Source organism: Chelonus insularis, unplaced genomic scaffold, assembly GCF_013357705.1.
Source record: "Chelonus insularis isolate UGA/USDA-ARS -01 unplaced genomic scaffold, ASM1335770v1 contig_311_pilon, whole genome shotgun sequence".
Taxonomy (NCBI): domain Eukaryota; kingdom Metazoa; phylum Arthropoda; class Insecta; order Hymenoptera; family Braconidae; genus Chelonus; species Chelonus insularis.
In genome coordinates this window covers 93,042-115,608 of record NW_023276484.1, presented here as the reverse complement: position 1 = coordinate 115,608, position 22,567 = coordinate 93,042, and the positions used below count along the sequence as shown (strand labels likewise).

Sequence of the window (22,567 nt, the reverse complement as noted above, 5' to 3'; positions counted from 1 at the left end):
AAAGCTATGTAAAAATCGCAGCGAAACATTTATTTTATTAAATTATAGTCCATAGCACACTGGCTATAAAATATAGGACAATTATTTAAATTATTCGTTGTTTTTTAATTACAGTGTCATAGGTTTTCAGTTTATATATGGCACTGATTCATCACCATATACAAAATTTTTTTCTACGATACATGATTATCTCACTTGATCAGTTTTTTCACGCAATAGAACCGCTGATATACCTCAAATTGCACAAAATACACGATTCTGTTAAAAACTTGATTGTTTTACTATTCGAATCATCAAGTTATTTTTAAATTTAGTCTACATAAATATTTTTGTTTTTTTAGTAGTAATCGAAAACTTGTAATATGTAAATCAGAAAACTTTTTTGTACATATCATGTGCGCTACAATACGCATAGTCGGTGAAAAATAAAGTATTGGTATTTTATACAAATACTTAAACCATGTTTTATTATTCAACTTCAACCCTAACTTTTACAGTTTACTTTACTTTTTTCATTAAAATTAAAAATGATTAATACTTATGATCAATAATTTTTTTATTCATTTCATTTTTTTATAATCATTACCTACTGTACAATAAAATGTTACATCTACTTTTATGTACATTTAATATATATATATATGAGTTATTCTCTTAAAAAAAATTACGTTTATATTCCACTTTTACGGTATTTATATACATATTATTGAATTATTGACAAGAATGGCGACAAAAATTTCTAAATATCAGAAATTTTGTTTAAATGTATGTGTCAAATACATTAATTTAACTATTGGAATTTACTGAATAACTGATAGTCCATTTGGCATTCAAAACATTAAAATTGCACTTTGTAATCATTGTGCTCATAAAATATTTAATTATTAAAATGAAGCTATTGAAAAAGAAATCCATTATGAATTTTAACTATATAAAAAACTTAACTAAGTTCAATATCAATTGCCTATCTTTAACTATTAACTATGTATTGTGCATTTGACTCACTCACTTTCACTTAATTGATGAGAAAATTATACTATCACACATCATTTAAATTATTGCTAAACATTTTCTGTATAATTAAATAGCTTTACAGCAACTGTATTATAGTTTAAATTTTATTGATTACTTCATTTATATAAATTTTTATTGTTCATTTGTAGTTATATGTCAACACAATGAATATAATATACATATGGCGTGTGAAAATTGGTTTTTTTTTGTATTATGTTGAGAAATATTATTGTTTTTAAGAGATTACTCATTATTTTAATTAATTCAAAAGTCCAGTCTAACTGAAGTCTACAACTAATTAATTATTTAATGTCATGTGAACATTTTCTAAATCACAATTATTGGCGAAGTAATATAATTTTTTAAAAATAATAAGTTTTATTATTGCTAGAATCTAACTATCAATTCGACGAGTATCATTATAAATATTTATCTTTGGTTTTAATTCAAAATTAATTAAAAACTCATTAAAATTCATTACAATTATATGTTGTGACAAGTTTGGTCGGGTTTGGTCGTTAACATTGTTGAAATTTTCAAACGCCATTTTATAAAAAAGTTAGAGTCAGAATTTTTTACGACTGACAATGTTTCTATATTATTACTATTTTAAATATTTATTGGACAGTCTTTGTTTTCAACGATTCATGCCATTAGATTGCATTTAACTCGTTTCAACAGATTTTTCTTTCAACATAATCTTTTTTATTTACGACACAAATTTCAATATTTTAGGACTTTTCTGATATATAGTTATATATTTTTTCATTTTTTTCTATAGAAGAAACACTTGCTTCCTCAGGTAACGATTGTTTATAATCATTTAGAAATTATATTTAGTTTTTTATGCTTACTTATTTTAACATATACTCGAGATTCCATGAGTTAAACTTTTTTCAAGGACTATATGGAATTCACTGAGTGGTTCAAGAATGTGAATAAGGAAATTCAACAATGTAGGATTTCTCAAGAAGGATGATTCTTCATACATTTCAATTGTAGACCGTGCATCACTCATGGGACGTAACATGGGGTGAAGAAGTTGTTCCCTAATTAACATTTAAAATTCTATTAACTCTTACTTAATTAATTATGTGGTAGAAATGAGTATTGACTTTCGTCTTAAGATCTTAATAATTAAAAACTTTTGATATATTGATGAGAATTAATCTTACCTTGCTGCAAGACAAATGAACAGTTGGAATTTCCCATCCTTCCCTAGCGTATGACTGAAGGTATTGATTTGATCAATAAGATGACAGTAACACCGAAAAATAGTGAACCTTTGATTATTTTCAGCATTAAATCGTCTATCTCTATTTAATCTTTTTGAATATTCATCCATTTCTTCTAATAAAGACATCTCGAAATTTTCTTTTACTCTTAAGAGATAATCCCAAACGTAAAAGTTTCTTCCAAATATCCGTTGATTTTTAAATCCATATAAAAATGTCTGTTCTAACGATGGTACCAGTCCACCTTCACCACATAAAAGAGCAGTTAATGAACCATCTTGAGGATCTCGTCTATAGTGAAATTTAACAATTGCATTTACAGCTTCTCCAAGCATGTGTTGAAGTTCATCTGGAGAAAGTGTGGGTTTGCGCGGTATACTTGGAGACCTACATCTTGGCGGAGTTGAACAAGTTTCAACTAATTCTTCACTATCAATACTACGAGGAACAAGAGCTCCAACTAATAATCTCTCAGTTGAGCCATCATCGATTCCTCGGCCAAGCCAACGTCCGCAAGGGAACTTGAATGTATGTCCTGTGACTTCGTTTCTCACAACTACATGCTCTACCATCCACTTGGGAGATAAACCGGAGTTATCGTGACCAATTCGTAATGTTGATAAGACACCAAGATTTTTATGATGGAAAACAAACTCCAAGGCGCCTTTTGGTATCGGAACTGGGTTAGTTTCACATAACGTTCCTGAAATCACTACCCAACCATTCGCAGAAGTCGTTGCAGCACTGGCTTTTCTACTTGGAAAAATGATAACTCGATACGGCAGTTTAGTCGTGGGATAATTGTTGGTAAAGCAAAAATAATCCACAGCATTCAAGGTCAATAAGTGATATAAAAACTGCTCTTTTTCTTCTTCACATCGGAGAAATGCTGACCTTTTATATTGGCTCCTATTAAAAGATATTTTTTTAATCAACTAAAAAATATTATAAAAAAATGTGAATAATTTTCTTTTCAATATTTTAAATAGTAAACTAAACAAATATTTATTAACAAAGATAATTTATACAATAGTCAACTTAATAATAAGAGATACACTAATTGTAGAAAATATCTAAATAAATACCTTAACAATGTAGTATTCGATAATAATGTCTTGAGGTGTCTGGAAAGAAGTTTCTTTTCAAGGGCGAGCCTAACCCATGCTCTTGCATAACCAATATGCGTTTTTATTTCTGTCATGGCTTGAACATTTCTTATGTCAAACGTCAATGAATCTGGTAAAGGTCTCAAATGCTCTGGTCCAATTGATTTTTTTTCACCAGTTGCACGTTTCTCATTTCCTCTTGTAGGAGATACATCCGTTTCCAAAGCTAAATTTGATAAATCTGCAGAAAGAAAAATTTATTAAAACCTTCCATTATTATATTCTTTCCATCCAAATCCTTCAGTCATTTTTTAAGCAAAAGTTGCATGGCACATCACGATAATTTAAATATCAAGTCATTCAAATTTTTACACAGACGAAGACAAAACAAAGCATCTTATATTTACAATAAAACATGCTTCGTGCATTTTACATTCCAAAGAAAACTTATCATTGTTGTAAATAAACTTTAATAAAAAGTCATCTTTTTAATTTTTTAAAACCCCGTTTGCATAGCTTCTGATGCATTAAAGTATTATTACTTATGTAAGTTTTTACTGCATCTAATGGCAGAAAGCCAAAATAACTTTACCATGAAGATTTTCCTTGATACAAGAAGCTATTTCATAAATATTTCTCGTCTTAATCGATGATACCAGACGATCCCTCAATGTATAAGATTTATTTGTTTTTATCGATGGTTTTGGAGCTATTTATATAAAACATTAAAAAAATATACATAAAAATAATAATAATCTAGCCAAAAAAATATTTGTTTTTAAAATATTCATAAAATATCGTAGTTTAAAAGAACAGTAACAACTATTTACTCCACTCATGCGATAATATCAGAAAAATAATTTCGAGTGATAACATAGATCAATAATAAATAAATAACAACATTGTGCTAATAAATACGCTCAAGACTTGTGCAATTTAGAAAGTTGCTACGTTTCATGTCTTAAATAAATATAAATTAAATAAAAATGAAGTCACAACAGTGCTTAACATAATCATTGCTACGTAAATTATGTATTTCAATTACATAAATCACGTACAGTCAAGCCGCTTCCGTAGCACGCACCAAGCGAGCGCTGCATTTTAAATGTGAAGTACAATTATTAAAAACAAAATCAATTCGTGTTATAATAGTTGACATATGTTTCGTTTAGAATAATTTATTTTACTTTCATTGTTGTAATAGACTTGCCTAAATTGAATATAAGACATCCGATTTGCGAATTATGAATTCATAAAGTGTTGTGAAACTTACCAGGTGAGAGGAAATGAGGATCTATGGATTTAGCGGAGTCATTGCATTCATCTAGTTCTTGATACATCGATAAGTGTGACCAAAGCGCACTTTTCCCTTGTTTATTTTGTAGTCCATGACTCCAGACTCGCTCTAATAAATCACATAAACTAGCTACTAGCGTATTTTCTTCAAGATCTACGAGAGATTCTGTTCCATGACCAAGAGCAACTGCTTCTGACCCCATTTTCTCGACTAGCATTCGTTTTGTTTTAGACTTGCAGTCCTATAATCAATAAATTACATCGGTTTTTGTTACTTTGGAATTGAAAGTATTTAATAACAGTTTTTTATTTGAAAATGAATGATGATAAAAATTAACTTTCTTAAAAAAAAAACTGATCAGCTAAAAAAATTGTCAATTTATTACCTTGAGCAATTTTTCAACAAAGGTCCAATTTGCCTGAGCAATAAGAGCAGGACTCATATCTGCAGATAGTTTCGCTTGTGGCCTCGGAGATTGTGTTTCTTGTGGTGTCGGTGGTTTTCCGTTGGTTTCCATAGATTTCATTTTATATTTCCATTGCGTTTGGCCTTTCCGACTACTGTAAATCAAATTAAAATATTTTTTATGCGCCTCCATTATTCTTTATGATTGAATATCTTATTTCACAAGGTTAAGCTCAAGGAATAAACCTTGACTGTTTACTTAAATGAAATGATACTTTATATTATCCTCACCAAAATTTATTCGATTGACAAAGAAAGTTAAACAGAAAGTTAAATTATAAAATAATGTTAAGACGGCTCATTACTTACCGTAATATACTATCCGTCAAGCGTAATAAATGAAAATGAAAATTATTAGTATAATTTATTGGTTACGATGTATGGATAGATTTGTAATGGATATGAAAAGGTTCGTAATTATGAAAGCAATTAATTATAAATGGAAAAAAAATGTTTTACCTTTGGGCAGGCTCTTTATTAAGTGCAACTGAATCAAGAAGCGGAAAACTTCTAAAATATGCAGCACGATGAGGTACTATTTCTATTGGGGGACTGGCTTCAAAGTCTACATTATTCAACTTGTGCTCTAATGCCTTTTGAGTCTCTATTGTATGATTTGAAATTTCATAGCGTGTTGATCGTATTATTCCATCCCCGACCTTTTTCCTGCAAAATTATAATTATTTTAATTAGTATGTATAAAAGAAATGTTTATCTATCTTTCAATAATAGTGAACAATTATGAATAAAATGTACTGACTTTATTAATGCAATCCTTTGATCGAATATCTTAATGTTTGAATCTAACCCACTCCATGAAGACATCACTTTATTATCAACAAGAGACGCAAACATTTGAGTTTCAAGAAATCGTGACAAAAATGGCAGATGTTGGGCGGGTTGATCAGACAAAAATGTTGCTTTGTCAAACACATGCATGCTATCACGATTATTTAACCATTCATCTTTATCCTGGAAATATCGATAATAATAAGAATAATTTAAAAACTTTATTTATTGTACTAAAAATGAGAGCAAATAAATATAATCGAAAAAATATGCTGATATTTACTTGATTCGGATGAATAACAAAATTTTCATATCCAGCGAATAATTGTACAAAACGATTTAAGAAAATTTCTCTGACAGCATTGTTGAATATAAGCGTCTTTTGGTATTCTTCTTTTGGTGTAAGTATTTCGTCTTTGGTCATATTTTCTATCGTATCCATATCTTCTAAACTGATCTCGGTTTTCTTGACAATATCTACGATCCTCTGTATTGCATCAGATTGAGGTACAGAATCAGATTTATCCCAATCTAATACATCGTGCAACGAATGTTTTCTTCGAGGCATATAAAAGCCAGAACCAGGTAGCGTTAAACTACTTGTCATGATATCTGAGTTTATATAATTTATGACCATATTGTCAGTCCTGAATAGATATAAAACCAAGAAAATTGTATAGTTAATAAAATCTTTATAAAAATACTGAGAATTATAAATTAGCAATAAATTTAAAACTCATCGAAATCCAAAAGACTTTCACTTACTTTTCTGAATGGGATATTTTGTACTTATTCAAAAGCGTTCGAATCTCGGCAAGAAATTGCATTTTTCGTGGAAAAACTGGTAACTCTTCTGGAAATTGACTAGACTGTTTATCAATATCTACGTAACAAAGATTTGCCTGTAAAAAAAAAATTCGTCAATACCACTTAAGGAAAAAATACTTCAATGAACAGAAAGGAAGTAATTACTTACTTCACTAGCTATTTTTAAATTACTTCCTTCACTTTGTGCATGTAAGCCCATAATAAAAGGTACAGGAGCATCCAAGAAGTGATGAAGACTCGCTGGTAGAATAGGTACATACACATGTTGCCAAGTAAACGGAAAAAGAAGAGCAGTTATACATTCAGCAACAACCATAAGTTTGTGAAAGTCTCGGCTTTGAAGAAGTACTTGATTCTCTAACAGCACACACGTGAACAACTGGATTACGGTCTCTGGTCCAAGCCAAGTAAACACGTCTTTCAGAGGGTAGTCAAGAAGAGGAAGTTCTGTTGAAGGGGATGGGTAAAGGATAACAAGCTCCAGGGGTGATTTGGCCGGCTCATCATTCGGAACAAAAAACTTCAACGACTTTCCAGGCAGAGGAACTGGTACGTTGTATAAGAGGTTGTACACGTAGGATTCTAAACTTAATCCTGGTCCTGGATGTCTTGGAACACATCTGGAATTGTTCAAAAATACAATACATATTATTAGCATATTTATTGTTATTCTAATTTACCCGTAAATTATAATATAATATTAGTTCATTGAGAAATAAAATTTTTATTAATTCAGAAACACTTGTGAGAGGTCTAGAAATAAGTCAAAGTTTCCTAACTTTTCTTATTCTTCCTATAGATTCATTTCTATGAATACATTTGATGGATAAAAGTAACAATAAAAAAAAAAGTTTTTGATTGCTTTGTTACATTTCAAGACAAACTTATCTAGAGAATAGGCTTAATATTTTGAAGAAAGGATATATTATTCAATCAAAATGAAAACTTTGTAAATATAAGTAAACTTTCAATTGTTTGTAAATATTTGATTCGACATATAATTAACATAATTTTATGAATTCACTGATAAGTTGATTTATGTAATATTGATAGATGTATTTAACACGAGTAAATATGTTTTTGGTAACTTGCAATATTTATGAAGTCAATCTACAGTTGAGTAATCAATGCTTCATATTACAAATTATTATTACTAAAATTTATAAACATTACAATAGTAATGTTGTTTACTAAATTAATTAACTCTTCATAAAAAATAAATCACAAAATCCCAACTTTTTCTCATAAAAGTTTACGATTTAATCCAAGAATAAGAGGATGAACGTAAGAACAAAAATTTATTTTAGTATATATATTCGAGAAATAATACTTTCAATTTCTTAATTATCCTTTCAAATTGCTCCAATCGTTCACTTAGCATGCACACTCAAGTAACTTCGATAGCTTTATTCTTAACTGAGTTAAGACTTGGTTTGAATAAACCATAATTATGTTCTATATCACTTACTTATATAGATTAGTGAGAAAGGTTCGAGCAGCGTGAAGATAAGGCTGCTGACAAAGGAGAGATATTGATTTGGTAACTAGTAATTTATCTTTGGTAGAATCATAATAGGCCATTGCAGCTCCAGGAGAGTGGGCAGACAATTTAAAATGCCTGGGTAGAGATCGTGTGTTGTGAGGATCCTGTCCCCTTCTTGGTCTAATAAAACAGAACATTACATTGCTTATTATTTACAGTAATCGAAATGTAGAAGTCATAATTCATCATTTATATTTATTGACATCATCCTGCTCAAGTAAATAATTGAATAAAAGCTTAATACTTAAATAAAAGACGTTTGAGCTCTTCTAGTGTTTAGATTTAGAGAGATTGAAAAACCACTTACGCTGGTGGGGTACCATTCTGTCCACTACTAAGCTCAGTGATAAACATAGCTTGGAGGGTTTGCATTGCTGCACAGATCTTTCGATTTCGGCATTCTTCGAAGAACACCAAGCTAAATCCGTAGGTTCTGTGGCCATCTTCTTTTGTGAGGACAAATGAGTGGAAGGACGGTTCAACTGAATGTTTTTGAGTACGGAATCGGAGTCCACTAGGTAAACATAGCTAAAATAGAAAATTTTTATAAAAAGATTACTACAGAAAAATATCATTTTTATGTATATATTAAAAATACGTTTTAAAAGCATTTACTTTATAAAATTGTAGAATATAGATAAAAATTCAATATCAATTAATTTTTGTTTACCATTATTACTCTTTTTTTTAAATAATAAATTATTTTTTAATGTACTCGTTAGCATTGTTATTGAATTATTCTATCATTATGACGAGTTATAGTTAAAGATTAGTTACCATACAAACTGCATGCTCATCAAATGGATTCCAAGGAACTGAATCAGGGTAATGTCCCAAAACCTTACTTTTATAGGCACGATCTAGTGGAGTACATTGCAATGAATCCCCTTGAAATAGAAGAAATAATATAAGATTAGTTGATTACATGGATATTTAAATGAAATATTATATATAAATTAAATAAGTTATTTCTTGGAGATATTAAAATGATAATTATTCAATATACTTTGAAATACAAATCGACTGCTCTGATTGTTATCCAATTAAATCTATAATAGACATATCTAACTTTAAATGTAATATCCATTTGAAATTAAGTTCTCAGAATGGAATCAAGTACATTAACTTCATACTTTGAGCTGAATCGATTTAATAGAGGGAATAATTAGCTGAATACTGATAATCGTAGATTTTCTAACTTTCTATATGTTTTTTTTTCTATTTCTTCAGATCACATTTATAAAACAACTAATAAATTAAATTAGTTAGAAAATTGCGAAAAAAATAGTTTTGCTTCAGAATTATATGAACTTTTGTACTATAATGACATGTGAGCTTTTCAATGTAACAACTTCATGCACTAATAAGTTGATAAAACACATATATTATGTTGTTTAAGTTTTTTCATTTGATTAATACTTAGCATCAAACAATCTAGCAATGATATGAATAATTATGATATGGCTCATGAATACAATAGAACTATAATTGTAGCAATTGAGAGTTTATTTACTCCATGTTTAAGATAACAGTCTGTTAAAATAGCTTTTAATTTAGCAAGTTTCATGTCGATTCTATAGTTGAAGAATAAAATTAAAAAGATTGAAGGGTAAACTTTTAAGAATAAAGTATAACTCTTAGTTATTTATAGCTAATTATGAATATTTATTATAATCATTGACATTGAAAAAACTCTCTTTACTGCATTAAAGATTCAGAATATAAGTTTTTTTAGAGAACAGATATCAGTATATCAAAACGAAGAAGATCACTTTAATTTTTCGAAATGAGAACAATTTCTCTAGAAGAATCACATTGATGTGATCATGAAATAAAACGAAATTAGATCTTGTATCAACCAATCTTTTATTTGAAGTTTCTTTCAGTTGTTGAAAGAAAACAACGGTAATATAGAAGCAGCTGAAGTAAGATTGAACCCTGAGGCAAAATGGCTCATATCTGAAAAATGCCAAAATCAATAAAAAGTTCTTTTTTGGATTAGCTTTCATCTAGGAAACCTATTTGTTTTTGAAACCATGAAGATTAAATATCAAATGAAAAAAAATATATTTTTGAATCAGATATAAAATTTAGCAAATGATTTCGTTGTAAGTTGATAAAATCTTCAGGGGTAACACCTTGCACTTGTTTCCCCTAAAAAATTATTGTGCATTTTGAATGATAGTTGTTTTCATACCACATATCAGTTTATATCAGTTAATGGTGATTCATTCTATTTGATTAATTAAATTCATTTTTCAATCCAATTTTTCATTTATTGATTTAATTTATCAATCTTTAACCAACCCATGTTTTTTAATTTATTCTGAAAGTTTTTTTTATCGAATAAATGATTAAACTTGGATTGAACAGTAAAAGGAATTTTACTGAATAAATTAAGATTAAATGGAATACTTTATTTAATTTTTTGATCAAACAAAAATTTGTTCAATGAATCACTTGAAATACTTCCAATGCCTAGAAATTATTGGCTATTTTATTTTTTTCATAAACTGTTTTAAGATCGAGTTGGAAGCGCAATTAAAGGTTCTTCCGCATGAGTAATGAGGGAGGAAGTTGAATGCTCAAAGGGGAAGCCTTTTATTTCTGAAGACTGCAAGTCCACTGTCATCACATATACATAAATAAATTATTTACATACATATAAAATACGGTATAAAAGCAGCTTATGAGTTTATTTTAATAAGACAAGAATAAAATACAAATCAGAAAAATAAAATTTCATTTGTGAAAGCGAAAGGACATTTAGTTACACATGCACACTAATTTCTTTTCAAATTGTGATTAGTTCCATTTGGATCAATCTCCGTTTAGAAATTGAATTGGATTCCCTGAAGTTGTAGGCTCATACATATGTTCTTTTTTGTTTTAATAACAAACATTGCTGATTGATATCTCTGTAGGAGAAGGATAGTTATATCACACAACAAACAATGATAGGTGAAACGAGTACGTAACGTGTGTATTCTTGGGACAATAGATTGCTTCCTTAAGAAAATTACATTGTCGTCAGGGGAATTAATTGACCATGGACAATAGCTATGCAATTTTGTGGTTAAGCTCCATACTTGTTTGATCATCAGGAACTAAAATCATTCACTACGAGCCTTTTCAATCTATCACATAAACCATTAAAGAAAAGTTCATCATACATGTTGACCTATGGACTTTTAGAAAACTGAGATAAACAAGTGAAGAACGTAAACTTTTATCTCCCACATTTTTTTTTTGTTACAGTAAAGCACTTACATGTTATTTCAAAAATAAAAAGAATTTTATCAGAAAAAATACCATAGTATTTATCTGTCTTTTCAATAATAATAAAAAAAAATCATGTACTCAAAGCGTAATAAACTCAATAGATTAATTTAATTGCTAACTAAACCATTATCTCATTTATTAGCTATTTTATTTTTATTATATCAATGACCTTTAGAAAACTGTTATATATTTTTATCATTAATTACTAATTAAAAATAAATTAAACAATAATCAACAATAAAAAAAAAATGTGGTTTACATGAATCTAATCAATAATAAGTATCATAAGCTCAACTTCATGATTATGCTCTAAATTATAAAGATAACAATGTATTATGCAGACAAAAATATGTAAAAACTTTTAAATGAGTAAAGAATATTAAAACGACAAAGTTTTAGTTCACATGTAGATGATTACCATGTATTCGATATGACTCAGCTTAGGGCACTTCCCTACTGGTTCCATATATACAACATATCGTCCCTGAGTCTTTGAGGGAGTTCTTGAACACATTTTAAGGGACGATATTGAAAGAATTATCACCTAAAGACCATTTAGTCTAGATGGACAGCATTTAAGGAGTGGAAGAAATAAATACTTGCCATCAATAGCATGATAAAATTGAGAAGGGAATTATTTTGACCTTCTTTAGAACTCATCGATGTGAATCAGAGGAAATAAAAGTGGATACTGAGTAAAGAGGTCAGATTTTTAAAGGACAGATGTGCCTAATAGACCAGGAGAATAACAACACTCTATAGTATAACTAGTATAGTAGAAGTAGTAAGGTGATCCTTTTTGAAAAATGTTCATTCTCAGAAAAAATACACCAACACCCGTCTAGGAAGTTTCATCTCAGCAAGATCTGTTGCTTCCTGCATGCACATTGTTCACGCATGTTTCAAGCATCATAAATAACGGAACAAAGATACTTCACTACCTGAGTATTAAAAAGGATTTTTATTTCAGCAGAAGTTGAAAAAAAATTTAATCTTCAAATTTGATTTGCAACAAAAGTATCAAAAAGAGACGTTTTTATATAAAAGCTACATCCTGTTTACTTGAATACAATTTCAAATTGTATGAATTCATAGAAGTCAAGTTAAAATTGAATTTATTAGTTAATTATTAAAAATATTTATTATTGATCTATTATTAATAATAGTTAACAATAAATCAATAAGTAAAAATGCCTTGAAGACATTTTATTAACAGGGATTATTAATGATAAATAATAAAGATTAGTCAAATTCAAGGTTTCTTTTGTCTGAATTACTTCTTTTTAGTTAAAAATATCTGATGATACATTAAGTAGATTATCGTAAAATTTTATTTAAAATATATTGAATAACTAATTCTTTTTTCCGGATAGTAAATAAGAATACTAAATTTATTCATGTAGATAGTTTTTTATGTTTAATAAAAAAAAGCATTGATATTCGATAGAAGCATAGTTTAAAAATAATAATAGTGTTATTATTTCCATTATTCCAATAATCAATATAAAAAATAAAATCACAAATAAAAAATTAATAATATTCTTCAACTTGACGAAATATGCGGTGAAAAATAAACAAAGAATTTATTTCAATGTACATTTTCACTAAGAAGTTCTCAAAGTTGTAGTCATTGTTTACTGACAGTTTTGGAATTATTTTTACTCCAAATATTTTTTCTATTGTTAATTTTAGGCAATGTGCTTTGTTAAAGGATCAATCATTGTTACTTGAAACGTGTTTTAATTTATCTTTAGTAGAGATTTTATTTTGTTTTTTCATGAATGATTGAATCAATCGATTTGCTCTGAATAAACACGACACTGAAGCTTCTCCTTTTTTTTATCCGATTCTCCCTCTCTCACAAAATTGACAAATTCATCGTTAAATTTTCATCTGCGCAATCTCCATCTTACAAATTATGCAATGAATTCATTTGCTTTCTCTCAATGTTCTGCGATTTGAGTACGTTTCAAAATATTTCACATAGAATCAATAATTTCAGTAAAACAATGACAAGTGAAAAAATAAACCCTGGACTTAGGTTATGCAGTAATTAATAAATTTACCGAAATAACTGTCAGGTTCTAGACCAGAATCCTTGTCAAGACCACAAATGACAAAATAATCTGCGAATCTCGCTGGATGTTGGTCTGGACCACGATGCCCTCCAAAACTTCCATTCATTTTATTTCACTTAACTCACATGAATAATCAACGAAACTTATTTAGCTGTTGCAGCTCACGATTCTCAAGACATTATGTTGTATGTCGAACACATTTTCCTTTCAACTGTCATTTCACGCGGTTGCAAAACAACAGCTGATGTCAATGTGAACAAGACAAGCTTTCACTACGAATTACTCCAGATTACTCTGAGCGATTGGAAAAATTGATCTTTACTCACAAACATGAAGTCAGCTGCAAACGTTTATATCAAGAATTTACGATAATAAAGCATAGATGGAGACTCTACAAAATTCTACTATTACGCATTTGAAGATACGCGGCCAGCTGACAGCCTAGATTTCACAATATCGCTATTTTCATATTTTTTCTAGAGTTATCCACACTTTGAAAAAATGTCATTTACTCTAGAGATATATTTTACAAAATGTTAAAGCTTCTAGAATTTCAGTCACCTTGACACACACTTTTTTGAGTTTTCTTGAGGAAAGTTTATTTTTGGATTGTATCGATGAGTACACCATGTCAACGTTCATCTACGTCTTCAACCAACTCTTCATCAAGTCTACCAGAAAGTAATTCAACTAAATGTCCAATTGTATCAAGTGAAATAATACCTGATGATAAAAGATTAGATGTTTGGATGGCATGTTTAAATATTCCATGTGACAATAATAAGCCTCTTGAACGTCTAGATTCTGAAGAAATGGATACGGTGCCCAATTTAGGAGAAATTGTAGATTTTGCTACTGGGGTTGCTGGTCAGTATTATAATACAGTTTCTTAAAAAAGTTAATAAATACTCTGTTTTCTCATTTTAGATCGAATTGAACTCGCTGAACATATGAAAGCATCAATGAGATTCGAAATCATTAGGATTATAAGCTACCACTGTGGAGAAACACAACAAAAATTTAATCCAATAGATGGTTGGCATGATTTATTAGAACCAATTATTTACCTAGCAGGTTCAGAAGTTTTAAAATATAAAATATTCAAAGCTATATTAAAACGTTATATTCCACAACATGATTACTATGAATCAATAATAAGATTTCTAGTGATTTATCATGATCCACAATTACATACGTTTTTGAAATCAAAAGAAATGACACTCCGAAATTATCCTTTTATTTGGATTAATAGACTTTTTGCTGGCCTTGTATCACCACCAGTGATATTCACCATGTGGGATCGTTATTTTATTGAAAAAAATCGATTTTTAATTTTTTTCTTATCAGCAGCATTAATGATAACTTTTCGGTAAAAATGTTTCTACGACTATTAAATATTAGAATGAAAGAATATTAATAAATTATTATTTAAAATTTTCAGTGATGACATCATGAGTTACAAGAATGAAGATAAAGATACTTTAATATTCGCACTATGGGCACTTCCAACTAATATAAATGCTGAAAATCTTTCTGATTTTTTTGCTTTAGCTGACCGTTTAAAAAATACTACTCCCCCTTCTTTTATTAACAGATTGTGTCCAGTGATATTTGATGATAAAAAAGATGAAAATTCATTATTCGATACTATATGTTGGTCTGTAACTGTTGAAGAATTAGTAAAATCTATGGAAAAAACTTCCATATTATCAGCTGTATCAAAAAATATCCGGTTTTTCATTATTGATTGTAGATCTCAAGAAGAATTTGATGCTGGACATTTACCCACAGCATATTTTCTAGATTATAACTTGAGAATTACTAACCCCATAAAGTTTTCTGATAATATTGAAAAATTACGTGATTTACAAACAAGTTTATTGAAAAATGATATAAAAGCAAGACACTTTTGTTTTATAGATAGTGGTCGTGAAGAACATAAGAATTATACAGATATGGTGATCAGATCATGCCAACGAAGAGACATTAAATATATAAATTTACTCGTGGGTGGATATAAAGCATTGCACGAATATGTTGGAAATGATGTTGATAATTTTTTTGCTAGCCATAATGCTCAACGATGTGCAGTTTGTAAAGAGAATGCTCCTCCTGTAACGATGAATAGATTAGAAAGATTGAAGAGTCAAGGAGAAGAATTTGTTAATCGTTTAAGAACTTCAAAAAGTACGTATAGTGTGGAAGAAGAGACTCCTGGTCCTTCAAGGATGGCTAGAAGTAAATCTATGTATGAAAATCCACATACATCTATTTCGAAATGGTTGGAAGATCCCAATTTAGTTACGTATTTTGAGTGTAAAGAATTAGATAATTCTAATAAGCATCATGATTGGTAAATTTATTTGTTTTTTATACATATATTAAATTATTAATCAACGAACAAATTATAATTACAAAAAATTCTTAAAAATTATGAATTTCTGATTAATTTTATTTTCAGTGACCTAGTAATTACGAAAGATCATTTAATTGCTTTACGAAAAATGCGTAATCGAGAAGATGCAGCCGAAATATCAGTCAGACGACCCTTGACAAGCATTATAAGCATAAAGGCAAAAAAAAAGAATAAAAATGTCATTGTAATTAAATATGATGAAGCATCAAAAGCAGATGACTTTGTTGTAAATAATGCAAGTGAATTTTTATTTTCTGATTCAGCAAAAGCAATGCGGTTCTTTTCTGGAGAATATTTCAGAACACTTTTAATACCGTATTCCACTGAAAGATTTTTTAACCAAAATAACTAATAAGATTATGAATCTTTGAAAAATTAATTATTTGAGTATAATTTTATAAATTATTATGATGAATGATTGACGATTGAATCGAATATCAATAAATAAATTTACTTTATATAAATAAATGTGTTAATTTCTTTTTCATTATTATAATTATACTTAGAAAAATTAATTTATTGTTTATTATTGTTGATAAATGAAGCAAATTTTTAAACAAAAATTTGCTTAGAACGTCGATATATTACCATTAGTTGATAACAAATCTGACAGTTTTTCTGTATTGAAATTTATTTTAATTTTACTCCAATCCTTAACCTATATTTTTTAATAGCAAGTCTACTTTTGGTTTGGATATAAGCAGTTTATTGAAGTTTTACCCTTAGTTTTACCTGCAAGATTTAACCAAGATGGTCGTCAATTAATTCGAATATTTTTAAAAATTTTATAATTAATGATTTTAAAATTACTTATTACATTTTAAATATGTTTTTAAATCTTTTAATAGTGTTTTATACAATAAAAATAAATTAGTGCAATACTTAATTTTACCACAATATTTCCAACTCTAAGTATGGAAATTACTGAGATCAGATCATTTTTTAACAATTCTATCGACGATCTTCAAAATGATGGCATTTCAATTTTTTAATAATCACGAACAAGTTTTTTAAACTCAAAATTTAAACATTGTGGATTTTGCTCGTAAACACCATATCAAGGATTTTTTATTTTTCTAAATCTTCAGAGAAATAGAATACTTTTATGATCACAATGACTTCATCAATGGATAGAAAACGAAGTTCATCAGTCAGTTATACACCTGGAAAAGATGATGATAATGATAAAGATGAAATTCACATATCATTAGCACCGTATATTCAAAATTATTTAGTGCACAGTAGTCAAGGATTGGGATGTTGTGGTATTGGTCTACCAGTACCATTTGAAAGAGCAGCACGAGGATCTTGGTGGAATCCTAAATTTGATTCTGAAATTCTTGAAGAGCAATACAAGAGAAGTGCCTTTCCACAATTGCGTTTAAGATTCAGGTATATAACTCTTATTCAAAGCATTTATTAATTAAATTCCTAGAAAAAATTTTTTTATTATATTTAAATAAAAAGTAATCATTTTTAACTTGCTATAATCAAATTTTTATTTCAGATATGCACTTTTTTACATTTTGACGATTTCTTTATCCTGGTTAATTTATTTTTTAATAATGAGAACAGAAAATGAGACATCAGCATGGCCAACAATAGTGATAATATTCAGTACTCTCATCATAGTAATGTCGTCAGCATTATATTTAACATATACAGAATACTACAGATCATATATTGTTCCAACGTCTTTGGCAGTTGCAACGCTTTTATGTGTCCTGTCATTATTATTTCTTCTCTTAGTTCCACCTCACACCGATGGATTAACATTAGTTGGACACTTTGCATTATGTTCTGAAATTTTATTATTGATTTATACAGTAATTCCATTACCATTGTATGCGTGCATTGGTCTTTGTACTGTATATTCTATTTTATTTGAATACTTGACAGTATATATTTACGATAGACGTCAATATTCAATTGGATTATCAACTCATTCTTCTTCAGCAATTGCAGATGTTAATTTTGGAACAACTTTAACGATAAGAATACTTATGCAGATGTCAATTCATATTATTGGAGTACATATTTTAATAATGACATTCGTAAGAATGAGAGGAACTTTTATGAAAGTGGGACAATCATTATTAGTTCGTCGTCAATTAGAAATGGAGAAACAATTAAAGGAAAAAATGATTCATTCAGTGATGCCACCTAAAGTAGCAGATTGGTTAATGGAAGAAAGTGAAAAAGAAAGAGAACGTGAGGATTCTTTAAAGAAAGGATCTATTCCGTCCAATAACACGGATATTAGATCATTATTTCGCCCGTTTAATATGCACTCTATGGAAGACGTAAGCATATTATTTGCTGATATTGTTGGTTTTACTCGAATGAGCTCAAATAAAACAGCAGAAGAACTTGTAGATATTTTAAATGATCTTTTCGAAAGGTTTGATGATCTCTGTGTACAGCATGGATGCGAAAAAATATCGACTCTTGGAGATTGTTATTATTGTGTATCTGGATGTCCAGAACCGAGATCTGATCATGCTAAGTGCTGTATAGAAATGGGATTAGCAATGATAGAAGCTATTAAACAGTTTGATATTGAACGAAATGAAGGAGTAAATATGAGAGTTGGCGTTCATACTGGAACTGTACTTTGTGGAATTGTTGGAACGAAAAGATTTAAATTTGATGTTTGGTCTAACGATGTAACGTTTGCAAATAAACTTGAGAGTACAGGGAAACCGGGCCGGGTACATTTTAGTGAGAAAACTTTAAGTTTTTTGGATGATCAGTATTTAGTTGAAGAAGGAGAAACTATCAATGGTTAGTAAATAAAAAGTATGTTAAAATATTATAGAATATTTTTGAGTTCTAATGAAAATGATTTTGTTATTTAGGTGTAAAAACTTATTTTATTAGAACTCGAAGGAAAGATTTTATTAATGAATTTATAACAAACGTAACTGCTCCTGTAAGTATTTCTCCATTAATGAATACTCGTCATCGACTTGCCTCTTGTAGTAATCAATCAAAACCGCGACAGCATTATCTTCATATGGTTACGAATATTAATAATTATCGCATGAAGGCTAATTCACTGCCAAGTATTTTAGACTCTGAGCATGAGGAGGATGAATCTGCTGAGAAGAAGGAAGATATAAATAAAAGTCCTTCTTCTACTGCAAGTCATGGGAAAAAGAAAGTGAGAAATAGACCTTGGAGATATTTGCAGCGCCAAAGAACAACCGATGAGATGATGCCATTAGATATGAATGAGAGAAGAGATATCGGAGATTTTGACACAGCCAACAGATACAATGGAGTAAATATTAATTAATTAATAACCCAATAAATTTTGCTTTTTTAATTCTATAAATTAATATGACTATAATATTTTTAAGGTTCCATTAATGAATGGTATTGAAACGGATCCAAATCCTATTCCTTCAAGTCCGTTATTAGCCGGAGACGATATGCTGAGTCATGCGTCATCAATTTGCAGCAGAAAAGACTCTGGAATCAAAAGTAATAGTAGACGAAGCAGTATACAACAACAGGTTTCTAAAATCATTCATTAATTTTATGCTATACTTTTCAACTCATTCGATTCTTATAAATGACACAATATTTTTTTATAGTTATATTTTATGAATGGCATGGTCCAAGGTGATTTATTGGGCCACCGAGTCAGTGGATATTATACGTCAAGTTCAACCTTGAATTCTATGCAAGAACCTTCGTCTTCAGGACCACCTTACCCTTTCCCTCCAGTAATTACTGATACTTTTGGAGCTTGTTTTCATAAACTTCGAAAACAGTCAGATCTTCAACTTATAAGGTAAATCAATTTTATCGTAAACCTGAGTTAAGAATTGCAATTTCAATTATATAATAAAAATAATGAATGTTTTTTCCAGGTGTGTTCAAGATAACGTCAGTTCCCAAAGCTCTTATTTCGTAACACCTCCACTATCTAGTGTAACTTTATTTTTCAAAAACAAAGAGATAGAAAAAGAGTATCGAGAAAATGCTCACAAAGCAAATGAAAGTTCTGGAGATAGTCCACCAACTCTTGCTACAGCTAGATTTAATACTTACTTTGATATTTTAGTATCCGCAATAGTTTACTCCGCAATAACTGCATCTTTATTTTTACTTTGCAAACCAACAACTTCTTTCATTGTATTCTGTGCAATAGCAACAACAATTCAGGTATCTGTTGTATCTTTATGCATTCGTCAGCTAGTGGATCCTCATTCTATGTACGCAACTTATACTCAGAAGATCTTTAAATTTTTCACAAGGTGGTATCCTTGGCATGTTTGTGGTGCTGTTTTGGTTGGTTTGCCAATAATGTCGATATTAATGAACCTCACGTGTAACAGCTTTAAAACAACGTTGAACAATTTCGAATATTATTACAGCTACCTCATTTTTGTCGGTCTCGTACACTTCTGTAACTTTACTCAATTAAATTGCTGGATGAAGAACTTTCTCGTGACAATCACCGCGATCTTTTTTATCTGCTTAGTTGCAAGTAATATTTCGAATCATGATAATCTTTCATTTAAAACAGCAATGAATGTTACAGAGTCTATGAATCAACCACAAGTTAATCTTAAAGTCATCGAACCAATTTTTCTAAACAGAACTCGAAGGAATATTGATCCTTCTGTGCCAGCCAATTCTCAAACTGATGAAGAAGACAGTAAACCATATGTGCCTGCTGATATTATTCATCAAATTGATGGAAAATCATCTGCAACTGCATTCATTTCTTCAACAACGAGTACAATCACTAACGATGATATTAAAGAACATACACAAAAACGATACAATGAACGATTATATGATACAGAAATATTTCTTGATATGATTTTACTGCTTCTACTTGTCTGGTTTTTAAACCGAGAATTTGAAATCAGCTATAGACTGAGCTTTCATGGAAATGCAGTCGCTGCAAATGACAAAACACGGGTCCAAGCTATGAAAAACCAAGCAGACTGGCTTCTACATAATATCATACCTAAATATGTAGCAGATCAATTAAAAACAACTGCAAAATATTCTCAAAATCATAAATCTGTAGGAATTATTTTTGCAAGTATTGTAAACTTTAATGAACTCTATGATGAATCTTATTTAGGAGGAAAAGAATATCTTAGAGTATTAAACGAATTAATTGGAGACTTTGATGAATTATTAGAGAAACCAGAGTTTTCCAATGTTGAGAAAATAAAAACGATCGGTAGTACTTTTATGGCAGCCTCTGGATTAAATCCACAAGTTAGACAACAGAATCATCACGAACACTATCACCTATTTCAACTTTTAGATTTTGCAATGGCAATGCAGAAGGTGATATATGATTTTAATAGAGACTTGTTAGGCTTTAAATTGATTTTGCGAGTGGGTTTCAATTATGGAGATGTAACAGCTGGAGTTATTGGAGCCACAAAGTTGTATTATGACATCTGGGGCGACGCTGTTAACATTGCTTCAAGAATGGACTCAACAGGTGTACCTGGAAGAATACAATTACCAAGTAGTTGTATTGATGTATTATCTGAAAGATATGAATTTGAACCACGCGGCCAAGTTTACGTAAAAGGCAAAGATAATATGGATGTTTTCTTATTAATTGGAAAGAAGGCATCCACTATAAATGAGCCAGTTATTTGAGGTTCGGTTAATCGAGCAAGTTATTTATCAAGCCAAGTTTTCTATTATACTCGAAAAAAACTTGGGTGGGCTCGATATTTAATTTATTTCTGTTTTGGTAGAAAAATTTTTAGACGGGAGGATTATATCTAATTAAATGCTTCACAATGAGCATGCCTTAAATAAATGTCTACTCACAGAGAAAAACTGTAACAAAGTGTTTATTTAATGATATTTATTCCGAGATATTGTATTTTTGTAAATATCTAATTTGTAATTTATTAAGTGGGTTAGTGAGAATAATTAAATAATTGAAGCCTTCTTTTGCCAAGTACAAAATACGAGAAGATTTTGTTCCAATCTTCTCGTCTCAATTGTGTTGTGCACAAGCTAACGAATATTTTATAATTATAATAAAAAGTTTCTCAATTATGAAAAAAAAGATATATTTAAAATTATTGTAATAAGTATTTTATATTAATTTTAATATCAAATTATATATAAAAAAATGCTGTTTAGATATCAATTAATATTCTAAATGCTTATAATAATTTAAATTAAATAAGCTATGTGAAATAAAATAAAATTGTGGATAATTGTTTTATTATAACAAAACATTCCAGTAATGTTACGTGTGAAATACTAAAAAAAAGATTACTGTGCCATATTTATAATCAATAGATATGTATAAATATATAATCACTTGTTAATTATAAATCGATAATTACATAGGTATAATTTATATCATTTGTTTAATTAGGAAATGCCTGCTTCGCAGAGCAAAGTATAATATTTATAAAAATACATCTTGCAGTTACTTTAATCACACATTGACGAATTTTAAAAAATCAGTATTTAAATTATTAAAAACATTATTGCATTTTATTTCTCT

The 22,567-nt window shown here is 29.2% G+C and overlaps 3 protein-coding genes across 7 annotated transcripts; 2 read left to right on the top strand and 1 right to left on the bottom strand.

Moving 5' to 3' along the window:
* Positions 1-585: 585 nt before the first annotated feature.
* On the bottom strand, positions 586-13,930 carry pns (pinstripe). 5 transcript variants are annotated; one of them, XM_035080774.1, is made up of 16 exons: positions 13,626-13,930; positions 9,055-9,164; positions 8,585-8,805; positions 8,203-8,397; positions 6,883-7,354; positions 6,672-6,808; positions 6,190-6,553; positions 5,878-6,089; positions 5,577-5,783; positions 5,427-5,435; positions 5,038-5,212; positions 4,629-4,893; positions 4,414-4,449; positions 3,335-3,596; positions 2,190-3,158; positions 586-2,063 (listed from the first exon to the last, which is right to left on the bottom strand). In XM_035080774.1, the coding sequence occupies exons 1-16, from the start codon at positions 13,741-13,743 to the stop codon at positions 1,874-1,876; spliced, it is 3,942 nt and encodes a 1,313-aa protein (XP_034936665.1). In that variant the 5' UTR covers positions 13,744-13,930; the 3' UTR covers positions 586-1,873. The 5 variants fall into 5 exon arrangements, with proteins under 5 accessions (XP_034936665.1, XP_034936662.1, XP_034936666.1 ...); XM_035080771.1 differs by lacking the exon at positions 4,414-4,449 and adding an exon at positions 3,948-4,064; XM_035080775.1 differs by lacking the exon at positions 4,414-4,449 and having other exon boundaries at positions 591-2,063.
* Positions 13,931-14,077: 147 nt separating this feature from the next.
* Positions 14,078-16,432, top strand: LOC118065450 (TBC1 domain family member 23-like). Its single transcript, XM_035080744.1, has 4 exons — positions 14,078-14,504; positions 14,565-15,006; positions 15,079-15,990; positions 16,099-16,432. The coding sequence occupies exons 1-4, from the start codon at positions 14,255-14,257 to the stop codon at positions 16,403-16,405; spliced, it is 1,911 nt and encodes a 636-aa protein (XP_034936635.1). The 5' UTR covers positions 14,078-14,254; the 3' UTR covers positions 16,406-16,432.
* Positions 16,433-16,725: 293 nt separating this feature from the next.
* On the top strand, positions 16,726-22,117 carry Ac13E (Adenylyl cyclase 13E). The gene is made up of 6 exons (XM_035080748.1): positions 16,726-17,445; positions 17,561-18,837; positions 18,912-19,336; positions 19,416-19,571; positions 19,653-19,852; positions 19,932-22,117. The coding sequence occupies exons 1-6, from the start codon at positions 17,159-17,161 to the stop codon at positions 21,694-21,696; spliced, it is 4,110 nt and encodes a 1,369-aa protein (XP_034936639.1). The 5' UTR covers positions 16,726-17,158; the 3' UTR covers positions 21,697-22,117.
* Positions 22,118-22,567: the final 450 nt, after the last annotated feature.

Excerpts from the sequence above, each read along its gene's own strand:
- pns (XM_035080771.1), bottom strand. The coding sequence starts at position 13,743 with ATGAATGGAAGTTTTGGAGGGCATCGTGGTCCAGACCAACATCCAGCG. Across the intron at positions 9,165-13,625 it reads AGAACCTGACAGTTATTTCG|GGGATTCATTGCAATGTACT; the intron begins GTAAATTTATTA and ends TTCTATTTCAAG. Across the intron at positions 3,159-3,334 it reads TCGAATACTACATTGTTAAG|GAGCCAATATAAAAGGTCAG; the intron begins GTATTTATTTAG and ends ATCTTTTAATAG.
- LOC118065450 (XM_035080744.1), top strand. The coding sequence starts at position 14,255 with ATGAGTACACCATGTCAACGTTCATCTACGTCTTCAACCAACTCTTCA. Across the intron at positions 14,505-14,564 it reads TTTTGCTACTGGGGTTGCTG|ATCGAATTGAACTCGCTGAA; the intron begins GTCAGTATTATA and ends TTCTCATTTTAG. Across the intron at positions 15,991-16,098 it reads TCTAATAAGCATCATGATTG|TGACCTAGTAATTACGAAAG; the intron begins GTAAATTTATTT and ends TTTTATTTTCAG.
- Ac13E (XM_035080748.1), top strand. The coding sequence starts at position 17,159 with ATGATCACAATGACTTCATCAATGGATAGAAAACGAAGTTCATCAGTC. Across the intron at positions 17,446-17,560 it reads CAATTGCGTTTAAGATTCAG|ATATGCACTTTTTTACATTT; the intron begins GTATATAACTCT and ends TTTTTATTTCAG. Across the intron at positions 19,853-19,931 it reads TCAGATCTTCAACTTATAAG|GTGTGTTCAAGATAACGTCA; the intron begins GTAAATCAATTT and ends TGTTTTTTCCAG.